General features: G+C 37.6%; 1 protein-coding gene across 4 annotated transcripts in view; it reads right to left on the bottom strand.

Moving 5' to 3' along the window:
- The window catches only part of OTOG (otogelin), a 95,106-nt gene that overhangs the window by 75,469 nt on the left and 6,756 nt on the right, over positions 1–12,881 (bottom strand). For all 4 annotated transcript variants that reach the window (XM_032113058.1, XM_032113057.1, XM_032113060.1 and 1 more), the window contains exons 5-15: positions 10,585–10,677; positions 10,205–10,359; positions 9,689–9,807; positions 9,107–9,312; positions 7,442–7,572; positions 6,415–6,521; positions 5,390–5,499; positions 4,478–4,603; positions 3,219–3,327; positions 2,340–2,386; positions 1,701–1,846 (exon numbers count right to left, since the gene is read on the bottom strand). In XM_032113058.1, the coding sequence (XP_031968949.1) occupies positions 1,701–1,846; positions 2,340–2,386; positions 3,219–3,327; positions 4,478–4,603; positions 5,390–5,499; positions 6,415–6,521; positions 7,442–7,572; positions 9,107–9,312; positions 9,689–9,807; positions 10,205–10,359; positions 10,585–10,677 (1,349 nt within the window). The remainder of the gene's footprint in view (positions 1–1,700; positions 1,847–2,339; positions 2,387–3,218; positions 3,328–4,477; positions 4,604–5,389; positions 5,500–6,414; positions 6,522–7,441; positions 7,573–9,106; positions 9,313–9,688; positions 9,808–10,204; positions 10,360–10,584; positions 10,678–12,881) is intronic.

The following is a 12,881-nucleotide window of genomic DNA, read 5'->3' on the forward strand; positions in this document are numbered from 1 at the left end:
GACTATGACACTGAATAGATGTATGCCTATGCCTATGTTTTGTTTCACATATATTCCTTTTATTTTTTACTTCTTTGAGATGATACAAACTTAATCAGCTCCTCAGGTTTCCAAGGTTAGCACAGAATGAAGCCAGCCCAACTTGTTGAAATAAAACCAAGCTAACTCAAATAGGTACTTGAAGGGGGGAATTCTAACAACAACCAAATACATCTTGAAACAGCTTCAATCTTCCTATAAACAGGAAATTCTAGCAGGATCACAAGAAAAATGCACACAGAGGTTAAAGTGTGGAAGTTCTTTAAATGTGCATGTCCTTGCCAAGACTTCATTTCACAGGCCTCACTGTAACACTTCTATCTCAAAGAGCTGAAGGCTGTTAGAGTGTTATACAGAGACTTTATTTTCTACCCAGGAATCCACTTTTTCAGCAGTGGTAACTTCTAGGCCCTGTCACATATCTCATCTAGGGTCCTGATACACTTCTCCTAGGAACCATAGAAGAGACATTTGTTTGTGGATCATCAAGTTTCAGAACATATTTGGTTTCTATCCAGTTAAGCTATTTTTCTTACCTCTCAACTTCTACCACTGAGATGGGGGCACTCCCTGCACTCAGTCTCCAATCTCCTACCTGGACTGCAAATAAAACTTTCTATTATAATAAACTTGTCACTGCAACTTTATTCTAACTTTCTACTTAAAAGTCTTTTCGGTCATCCAGAGAAGTAGGTTAAAATGCAGAAATAGAAAACAACTACTGAAATATGCCTTTATAAAGTGTAGCATGACAACTGATATAACCATTTCATTTCTCCAAGGAAATCTCAAGTGCATGAACAATAGAAACTGCAGAGAAAGTGACTGCAATCATTAATGTAAAAGGACTTACAGAATCACACATTTATTTAGAACACAGAAAGAAAATAATGTAGCTACCTCCACAGAAGTACAAAGCAAAGGTGCTAAATCTGATTTTATGTGAATTATGTAATAATGTGGGCCTAACATATATAGATGGTCTAGAATCATGGCAAAGTCATATTTAAGGCTATATACACTTCAAATGCCGGTACAGTTGCTTCTAAGTAAAAATTATTACAGAAGGCCATTGGAGACAGAACATAAATCTGGCCAAGATACGAAGTCTCTCTCCTACGGTGAATCCAGCAGCTTGGTAATCATGACCTTAGTATAAATGTGGGCCAAATCCTGCCCTTACATGCACAAGTAGAACTCAGACAGTGAGAAAAGCCTGATTCGAGAAAACAGCTAAGTTCAGTGCACTACATTTCCTGTACCATGTATGAATTTTAAGATCTGTTCTATCTTGACATAACTGCCTGAAAATTATTAGCCCTTTCAAGACTGTAATAAAAATGAAACTCTGTAGTCAAAAACCTTACCAGTGCTCCATACCTCACACATAGTTTTATAATACATGCTCAGAAATGCACATACAAGACAAATGAAAGAACAGGTCTTGGATATAAGGCAGACAAAAATATTTGGTGACTTCTGTGTACAGCATCAAAAACTTTCAAACACAAAGCAGTATCACACCACTTTTAACAGCACCCTTAGGATCAGCTATACACATGCACAGACTTGTAGCTTGCTTTTCTTTTTAAATGCTTTTTTTCCCCTCCACTAATAGGCCCTTCAGGATATAAACATTACAAGAAGGCTGCAACTCTTACCTGTCCACAAGGAGCATTTTGCAAGGATACGGTGAACATTCCAGAGGTGCGGCTCTTTGCCAGAATATATTGGCAGGTGGCTTGGAAAGTGTATTTGCGCCCATCAAAGGTCATGAAATGGGTGTCTCCTGAAACGGAGCATTCAGCTGAAAAACATAATAAATAATGCATGTAAGCATGTAGTAAAGGCAGAGTACTAATCATAGCAATAGCTCTACAGTTATAACTACTGGTGAGTTCATACACTCTGATATATTCTTTAATTTATAAAATTGTATTTATGTTACAACCAGGTGTTAGAAACACAGTTAGGAACTTCAACTTTTCCTTGCTTTTGTTATGGAGTTCCCACCTGATGCCAGGCCAGGATACCTGAGCAGCTCCTGCCCCAGAAAGAGGCAATAATGTGTGTCATCCTTATGTTATGGGTACTGGATTTGTGGCTCGTAAGACTGATTTTCAGAAATATTAACACAGTTACCTGATAAGCCAGACCATTTTAATATTTAATCTGAGTGTGTAGGTTGAAATAAAAATGCAAATACATAGTGAAATACCATATTAAGATCTAAAAGTACTATTTTACGTGAAGTAAGAATTGAGTTATCAAACAGTTAAGTATTCAAGACTTTGACACACCTGGACATGTAAGATTTGTACAGATCCACTTTCCTCCAATGCAAGTGCTGAAATCAAAACAAAGTTTTCATACTTTTATTTTCTGAGTTATACCCAGCTGTCCCTCAGTTGTTCTTCATGGATTCCTTCTCTATGGAATGAGCAGCAAGTGTCTTGAGACTTACAAAAGGGTACAACAGAGTTATCAGTCTTTAGAATGCCTGGAATCTTGTCATGAGGACACGATCACGTGAAATTTAATCCATGCATCCAGTATCACTATTGTTTCTTTTTAGCTCCTTAATAACCATTAGAAAAGCTAAGGATTAATAACATTGAGAAGAATAAGCACAAGCACTTTGAATCCTATGACTTCTAAAGACAGAATTATTGTGGGAAAAAAGTTGCACATCTGCAACTTTTTTCAGTCTAGGTGATCCAATAAAAGGCACTTTCTTGTACTACAAATTTTCTTTCCAATTTATAAAATTAACTTAAGAAATTCCAAAACAGTAGCTTAATGTCACAATTACATTAGGGTCTTTATGTCCAAGTGAGACAATAAAACCAGGAGACAAAGACGAAGTAGTTCTCCTGTTAAGATTTTGAATTCTAAATTATTTTTATTTTTAAGGGAGAGTTCAAACCGAAAAAGAGCACTAAGTATTAATAGTATTCTCTGCAATATTTGTCATTTTCTCTCCTTCCACATTAATGCCTCAATAGTTTATCTTTTCCTTAATTGCAAAACATACATAGAACAACAATTTTTGTATGGAGAAACGCGAGTACATATCAAGTTTATCCCATTTCTAAATGGGATAATGGGAAATGGGCCTTCAGGAAGGCCTACGATCATTAAGGGATTTGGTTCACAATGCAAAAAGAAAAATTACTAACCAGTTATTACATTCTTCATAAACCACTGAACCTATTTCAAAGAAACTTCCATGGTAGTCACAAGGACAGTCCATAGGCTTGACACACAATTCATTTTCATAAATTAAGCCTAGAAGGAATAAAATAACAAGGAAAAACTGAAATATCTATGCCAATGGCTGACAGAGCACTAACAATTATATTCAAGAGCAACACAATGGTCATGTATGATAGTAAAACTCTAGACTATTTATTACTCATTTTCACCAAAAAAAGGGTGCATTTGAATTATATTAAATAAACTATATTACAGGGATCAAGTGACTAAATTTCTCAAGATACACTAAACATAGTGCAAATAACAAATATTTAATACCAGGTGAGAGGGAGAGGAATCCATGCATACACAAAATAACAAACCCAAATATACAAGCTGTGCTGCTTTGAGTACCTCTGGCTTATTTTTTAACACGTTTACAAATCTTTGCCTCTGTGGTCCTTATTTTACTGAAATTTTTTTTGCCTTTTTTCATTATTACTATAATTATTATTATAATTCTTTTCTTATCAGAGAACCAGAAGCAAAAAAGGCTTTACCAAACAATAAAAAGCATAACTTATGACATATACATATAAGAGGCTGGATTTGAAGATACATGGCACAACTTTCTCTGTCCCCTTTTAGGAAGAATTATGTAGCCAACAGAAGCTAATTATTAGGTATTGGATATTAACATCTATTTTGATGATGAGGGCAAAGTTTTGCTACAGGCCACACTGCTGAATACCTCACTTGCCAGGATGAAACAACAGTCTAAGAGCCTCGCTATCAAAACCTGTTTCTGGCTACAGGAATGAGTTTTATTTAGGTCATGGTTTTGAGCTTTCCTAAGCACTCTAACCAGGAAAAAAACCCAAACAAAATAAACCCAAGCGACCAAAACAATCCTCCCCCTACCAACAAAAACCATTCAGCAACCACCAAAATCAGGAGGGTGGCTGCCCTGTAACAACAGAGCAAACCCCATTCTTTCACTGAAACTGTGCAGCTCTACAGCTAGAATGTGGATCTGTGCTGAAACCCATTCCTACATTTTACAGGGAGGAAAAGGCTCTTGTCAGTTAGGAAAACAAGGTCAGTTATCCCCTCTCTGTTGGCACTCAGTTTATAAAAGAGCTCCTGGGAATGCTTTATTCTAGTCGGGTCATATAGGGTGTAACCTGGGGAAGAATCTGGAAGTTTTACGGAATCAAATACAGTTTTGAGGAGCAAAACTCACCATCTGGGCAGTAGCACCCATCAATGCAGTGAAGCTCACTGCCAATGCACTGTGATTGTTGGTGACAGGAAACAGGGCAGCAGTTGATGCATTCACTGTAGGTCAAGGGCTCAGCACAGGTAATGGCTGAAATACAGAAACAGGCAGAGAAGTAGAGCTACTGCCAAAGGGCTTAAATGGATTGCCCATGTTTCTTTCAGGTATTTCTCTTCTGGCTAGTCAGTTGAGTATCTGTTCTCTACATAAACTTTGTCTAAAACAATGGCTTTCCTAACACACAGAGATCTGACACATATTTATATATTCCCACTCGCTCCATTTAAGGTGCATTAAGAAGGAATAATCTTAAATTACACTTTCTCTCAGCAGAGCTATTTAGATATTCAGACCATCACCAGAAGTGGTCAGAACACCCATTAACAGAGATTTTTTGGAACCACAGGGGAAATCTCCTGTCATGGATGACAAAGCAGTTTTGGTCCTGTGTTCCAGGCAAACAAATTAGGTAACCTCTTTCAAACTTACTTTATGTGACTTGTAAGATGAAGTCTTATGCAACTGCAATTTAAGTTTATTTTTAACACTCATGATACACATTTTCTGTATCACAAAGCCATGAAGACTTTGACAATATTTGAAAGAGCAGCTCCACATAAATAAAAAGGTTTAATTACCTTAAAGAACAACATTGTAATAAGCTTAGTGCTTTAAAGAAATATGGTACAAATCACACATATTAAAGAGGAAACCCATTGCATTTGTGTAGCCTTGAAGTGAGTTTGACTCACTTAAGAGCTTCATTAAGGATGAATCCAAAACTGGAGAATGGCAAAGAAGTAAAACTATGAAGGACACCCTTCTCAAAATACCATGAGCAAGCAGCATTTCCAAGTACAAGAGCATGGGCATTACCACACTGCTGGAAGTGCACACGCCATCCATGAAGTGGCTTTCCTGCCTGGGCACATGCTCTGGCATACTCAGTGAGTGCTCGACACCAAGTTGCATCATCAGCTGCTGACCTTACACAAATAAAACATGAGACATTATTGTGTATCTCCATTCAAACATACAATCATAACCTCATGAATGCTCCTGCATTGCATCCAACCATGCTGTTTGAATCTACTTCAACAATGTTCTAAAGTATTGTGCTGTTGGACTAGGTTAAAAGTCTTAAAAGGATAAAAAACTTTCTGCCACACTTGAAGAGAGATCATCAATGTAAGTATTAATACATTTGAGACCTGACACTATTTTCCTGAATAAATCCACAAAAGCCAGAGATACAGCTGTATAAGGACACTTCAATAAAGGTCTTGATTTTTACAGAAGGAAAAACATCCTGCAGAGAAGTCAGAAGAAGGAAGTGTAAAATTTCTACCAGTGAGCCACCAGGGTACAAGAAATGGAAGTTATCTTCTGACCTGCCTTGTTTTTTTTAATCTAACTAGTCAAAACCACTCGGACCAGCAATATAGCAGGTTATGAAATGGTAGCATAAGTTCAAATAGTAATCAAACTCCTCTTTTCAATGGATTACCATACAGTTTGAAGAAGCCAAACAGGCTCATTCACTGTGACTTTTTGTTGTAGTTAAAAAGGCTGTAGAATGGCAGAAAGCACCTAAGGATGTTTCACACTCAGAATCAAAACAGATGACATATTCAAGGGACGTAGACTAACACATTAGGAAAATATCTGGGCCTGGCTTTGGCCATCCTTATACCAAAGAAAACAGGAACAACTCCACAGCATTCCACAGCAGTAAAACTAGAACAAGTGAGAAAAGCAAGATAACAGCACAATGATAGATAAAAACTTACATGCAGAGAAAGCCACAAATCTGTTCATTTAACATTTTTAATTCATTCTTATGATAAAAGGACCATGGTTTTTTATAATAGCTTTGGAATTAGCCAAAAACATTCACTTACATGCAGAGATCATTTGTGCAGCTTGCCATAAAAGAAAGAGGACTCACATACTCATGACATTGTTTAAATGGGGGATGTAACAGGATATTACACAGAGCATACGCCCTCTGAAACGAAAGAGACAGCTGTTGTAATGAGGTTTTCAAAACCAAACATAAGCAGAATAAAATAGAATGCTGTGGAAAATCAGAACAGACATCTGTCTGTGTCTAGGAATCACTTTCCTCTCACCAAACAGAAGCAGTGTTAAGCAACATCTTGCTCTCCATGCCAAAGTTTCCATAACATTGAATCTTTTATCCAAGGTCATGTCGGTGGTAGTAAAATATATCCCTTCCCCAAAAAGAGCATAGTTAATTTTGCAACTAAGCCAAGACGACCTGAAAAAAGCCTTCATTTCAATTAAATTACACAGTAAAAGGCAAGTGAAATAAACCCTAGCTGGCACCAGCTTCAGTTTCAAAGCACTTTAAGTTAAGGGTTATATCCTGAAAATACTAATTAAAAGGAAAAATTACTTCAATGTCATGGAAAAAAGCAACAATAATTGTCTTTTTAAGCACTGGCAAATGAACTGCGCTCTGGCTCTGGTTTTGCTTCCCTGCTTCTTTCTATCCTTCCTAAAGGGAAGGAATGTGTACTAGTTCTAGAAGAATCCCATATTTTACAACTTGTCACTCATTCAGCTTCATAGTCAAACACTTCTATTGGCTGTTATGCAGACAGTATAACATTTGAAAAGATCAAGAATTAAATTCAGAAGAAAAGAGGGGCAGCAGGGTGGAGGGCAAATGATTACAGGACAAAGGAAGATCTGCTGCAGTAAGTATTTTAATTAACCTCTCCCAAAAAAAGGTGCAAATATTTCCAGTCTCCTTCATGGCTTAAAAGTTGTCAAATTATTCACTGAACATTCAAATTAAGTCAAACTCTTGTTCCAATTAAAATCACCAACTATGTCAATAACCCAAATGTTGATCAAAATTGATCAATGTTGATCCAAATGTTGATCAATGTTGATCCAAACCTGCAGAGATTCATGGCTTTGTGTCAGGCACGGTGGTTCATTGAGAAGAGCTTTATCCCAATCGGGTGTTCCTTGTGGAGGATTTTCCTGCCAGCTCTCTACGAATTCTGTTACATCATCTGTCAGTTTTCCTAGACAAGACACACATACACAGAGTCACACAGTGACTTGGCAGAACAACAGTGTTTCTATAGGGTTTCCCAGGGAAACGTTTCAATAATCAAAGCACATCAAGAATAGAACACCTAACCCTTCTTACTACTAAGTGAATAAGCTGAAATCAATCTGGTCCTTTCAAGAAGCAAAAAATACTTTTAAAAGGAACTACAGAGGTGGGCTTTAGGACAGCAGAAAGTACCTTACTCAGGCAAGGAAGGGCTTTAAGGGAGAAGGACTACACCTGCCTTAGTCATCAATGGAATAAAGGAAACAAAAGCTTTACTAAATTGTATAGACATAGGTCTATGCTGTCACTTTACAGACAATTCCCAACGGGGAGTCTAAAACTCAAGAAATATGAGGCATTCCTGAGTCACTGCAAGAGTACAAAATGATTGTTTGAATTAGCCAAATTATGGGTGTGACTCTTATTTAAGTAGCAATGTCCATACTAGGGTTACACCAACTAATCCATCATTATCATCATCATCCACCTAAGACAGGTGGAGACACTGGTTACTTCTTGGATTGCCCACACATGCGTATCTTACCACACCTTTATTACTACTGCTCCCCAAGCTAAGTGGATAAAGCTCGTGCACAGTGAATTCACTTGTGCTACAAACGCAGCTTTAAGGGACTGATACACTGAGAAAGGTGAGAGGGGAAAGGAAAGTCTTTGGGGAAATGACCCCTTGATCTTGGTATTAATATAAACAACTTGATTTAGTGAGCAAAGTATTAGTGGGGGTAATAACTGCTAACAGAGCAGGGCTGGTGCTTTCTGGAACTGCACGGAAGGCATAAACAACAGAGGAAACCACACTCACTCTCTGAGCTTTGAAGTAGTGCTCTACAGAAATATCCTCAAGAGGAGGAACCAACAGTTAAACAGCCCAAAACAATGATTTCCAGAAGTTTTTACAGCCTAACTTGAGATACTTTTAGGGGACCTGATTTTTACCCTGCTTTTTTTTTTTCTCATTTCACAGATATCTTCACTCACTATTTACTGAAATCCAAGACTTTCAGAAGTGTCTGAAGTTGACATTGAAGGATCACTGGTTAATTCTGAAAGCGTTAACACAAATGAAATGCCAGATCAAACAGGATTTGACAGTTTTCATTAATTTGATTTATTAATTATTGATTTCTTTCCAATAGCAATACCTCAGGCTTGCACAGGCTGGAAAATTTCTAAAAGGGCGGTGAACATTTAAAAACAGACTTTACCTTTCAGGTCCCAGGAAACTGGAGCACAAATACCACTGTAGGTAATTGAGTAAGACAGCTTTAAGATCTTCCTCCCTACAGCCCCATCTATATTGAAACTTGCTCTCTTCACCAAATATCACTTAGCAGAAGTATTTCCGTATCATATTTTCCATTTCAAAAATCACCCATCTTAAATTCAATCAGCATTACAACTAAATACTAAGTAACATTTAGCTCACCTGAAAAATAAACCTACCACATTACAGAGCAGGAAGTACCTTAAATACTCACCATAACTGGTTTCCAGATCATCCTGCAGAACAGCATTATTGTTTCCACACAGTCCGTGGGTTTTGCCCAGGTACTCTGGCGCCATTTTAATGTACACTGCAGATGTACCATCCCAAGCCAGAGTAAAGGCATACTGGTGCCTGACTAGGAAGTATCCAGCTAGCTTCTGGATGTGTAAGTTTCCAATAACATAAGGTAATTGTACTCTGGAATGACACAGAACCAAAAATAGTATTACATTAGAAAATGTAACCATTAAAAATAAATTACTTGCTGATGTAATGACTTCCTCATACAACTGAAAATCCCTGATGGAAATACTGAGTAACTCCACTAAACCACATGAATTTGCAAATAACAGCAAAAATCATGAATGCCAATGATTATACTTAATTCTATATATCACTGATTTAGGTATCACCTTCCTCAGACACTACTCAATAAATGGAGGGTAAATGTTGCAGCTGTGGTCTGGGTGCTTTTTCAGCCTACCAAGGAATAATTTTACATCTCTGTTATCAAAATGGTACCATGATATTAACTCCAATGTAACTACAGCATTAGAAGCATGACTGCAATTACCCAAATCCTTTATAGGTGACTTCACTGCTCATCTTTATCTGTTCATCTCCAGAAAAGAATAAACTAATGGACCTTTTGCAGGAATAAGGAGAAGAATGGCATTCAGGATCATTATTCACCTGCCAAATAAAATCACAAAGTCAACGTTTTAATCAAATTCTTTGTAATTCACAGTAACAGAACTAATACCACCAAATCTGCATTCAGCATGGGAACAAGAAGTTTGGTCCCCCTCTTGTGGAAAAAACTGAGTGGTGTTTTCAGAGCCATGGTCATGGAGTGGTCTTTTCACAGCTTTGAGTGAACAAAGCAGTCTTTGGAAGGACACACAGTCTTTATTCCAGCTGTTTACATTTTACACTATCATAACTGGTAGTCCACATCATGTTAAAATCACATATAGGTTACATGATACAACCCCCTGTTATCATCTCAAGTTATTTTTAATCTCTTAAAATGAATACATTATTAGCATGCTCAAACAGTTCAAAGGAATGTAGAAATACCATTCCCTACCTGTATGGAAAAGCTCTGTTCATCTAACTCAGCGTGTCTCACAAGGGCGTATGTGGATTTCCCAGAAAAGTAGTAATAGAGTCCATCAAAAGTTTCAAAATTATATTGGCCCCATGTCCTGCATATATGATCTCTTTCAGCACCTGTGTTATACACTAACAAAAGGAGAGTCACTTGAGACATAGCACTGGTTTTTTGATACAAACAGGAGTTGAGATGGGGCAGTGCATGCCAACATGCTGTGAAATATAATGACATAAAAGAAAAGATGGAGAAAATGCTACAGCATGAAGGGAACCTTTAGGCAGAGAGTAGTCATTGCAGCAGTGGGAGCACGAGTGCAATCCCAGAAACCCAGTCAGAGTTCTCTCTTTACACACCTGTCTGGCATCTCGGTCCCGTCGCATTAAATCGACTGCAGTTGCACAGCTCTCTGTAGACACACTCACCTCCATTAAAACATGTAATTGAATCTGAGTGGAAAAAAATCAAGGCATGTAAAAAATAAATTATGATAGTTTTCTTTCTTAAGACCAAGTTCTTTCATGGAATGTAACTCTGAGAATGACAGGAGTTGCTAACTTAGCATTAGTGTCCCTGAGAATCCAACCAGCCCAACAAAAAGGAAACCCACTGTGATAGCTTCAACTCAAGTTATACAGCCAGATTAATAAATCTACTGCATATTTAGAGAAGTAAAATCAAAATGTCTGGGACATCTGTTAGTCTGACATGTTTTCAGTCCTCTAAGTAATGAATAGAGGAAGTGAACAAGTACTGCACCACGAAGAAGCCCAGTGCCTGTATCCTTCCATGAGTAACACCCTGTTGGTAAGCTCTGCCAGGATGAGAGCAGACTGCCTTAGAAATACAGATGTTCCAAACCCAGATGTGTCTCTTTACCGTTGCCCTCCTTCCATCTTACAGTTTCCAAGTACACCAACCACGAACATTTCGCATAAAGACACAGATCCCTGCAATTGACAGTTTTGGGTTTGGGGGAGGGAGGTGATGGGTTTTTTTAATTCCTATTTTCCCTGGGAAGATCCATATCAAAATACAACAAAAGTTTTCACAGTCTAAAGAAAAAGACACACAAGCAGAAACAAAGTTTGCTGTTAATAAATTTAAACTTTGTCATTAAATATTTTTTTAACAATTGTGATCCATTTACTTATTTTGCTAATATTTGCTCCCATAAAGTCTGTTTAGGAAATTATTTTAATTTTAATAATTTACTAGTATGCCATCATAGTAGTTTTTGTACTTTAGAATACACACTGACATTGCTTTAGTTGCAGAAAGCAGACAAGCTACTCAGAAGAAACCAGTCTTTTCTTTATCTTTAAAAATACATCATTCTTGAAAAATAGTCATAGAATGATTTGGGTTGGAAGGGACCTTAAAGATCATCTCTAATTCTTTGGTAGCTTAAAAAAGCAACCAATCCCAAGAGACCAGGTCTCTCAATGTCCCATCCCTCCTGGCCTTGAACACTCCCAAGGATGGTGCATCCTCTCCTTCTGTTAGCAACTATTCTAGTGTCTCACCACCTTTATAGCAAATAATTTCTTATTAATATCTTATCTAAACTTACTCCCTTTCAACTTCAAGCCATTAGCATTTCCATTTGCAATCCCATTATAAATACTAACTAATTATTTAAAGACTTTAAAAATATCCAAACAATTAATTTTGATTTCCTTGGTTTCAACAAGCACTCTCTTACCCACCAACAAATAAAAAATAAAAGCCATGTTCAAAAGAACAAGGCAGGTAGACAAAGTAAAAGGCAATGCTTCTTTGCCTGCTAGCCCAACTATCCAGCTCTTTGCCCTGCCTGGCCAGTGTGAGGTCAATAAAAATAATGCAAGCAGCATGCCGAAAGGTCCCTACTTACAGTGACTGAGCCATCTCATTTACATGCTCACAGTGACCAATCTTGTCAATAGTGCAAAAGCCTGTTCCTCTTGTCAAAAGAGGCAGACATTGATCTCTTTCATCTAGAGTGTTGTGAGACCTGTGTAACCAGAGCCCTGGTCTCTGTTCTTTGCTTCTCTAAGATTATGCCCTGTTGCCTGCCCAGTTACAATAACATGCTATTAGGCTGCAAGTCATGTTCCTCTGAGCTGTAGAGGAAGTTAGCCCCCTTTTGATGTTCTGGGTTGAATGATTCCATTCTAAGCATGGCTCAGGTAACCTGCTTCAAGCCATGTTTGTTCAGATTGTGCAAACAGTCAGCTGACCTGGGGACCCTTGCTGTCACTGGGAAGGATCTCCCTGGCTCTCTTTTAGAGAGAAAGGGTGTTAGTCAAATCTGAATCAAAAACCAAATGACTCAATCATGAGCATTTTCCTCTTTATAAAGACCTCTTCTGTGTGTTATGATTCTAAGAAAGTATGACAGTCTTAGTTGTTGTATTTTATATCCCTTTTTACACCACTGTAAACTGTCTTTCCTTACACTGCATAGAACAGTTGTGTGTGCAAACATTAGTTATCCTTAAGAAGGTAATGAGGAAAGCAGCATTGTTTCAGATCACATTTAGCACTCCTACTACTGTAAATGTGACCTCCTTTAATCATGCAATTCTGCTCCATTAACACAGAAATACCTCCTAAAGAATTCTGAAAAAATATCCTGTAACAAGGGGTTCATTCTAATCTTTGTCGTTAA

This window comes from Corvus moneduloides, chromosome 6 (genome assembly GCF_009650955.1).
Source record: "Corvus moneduloides isolate bCorMon1 chromosome 6, bCorMon1.pri, whole genome shotgun sequence".
Lineage (NCBI taxonomy): Eukaryota > Metazoa > Chordata > Aves > Passeriformes > Corvidae > Corvus > Corvus moneduloides.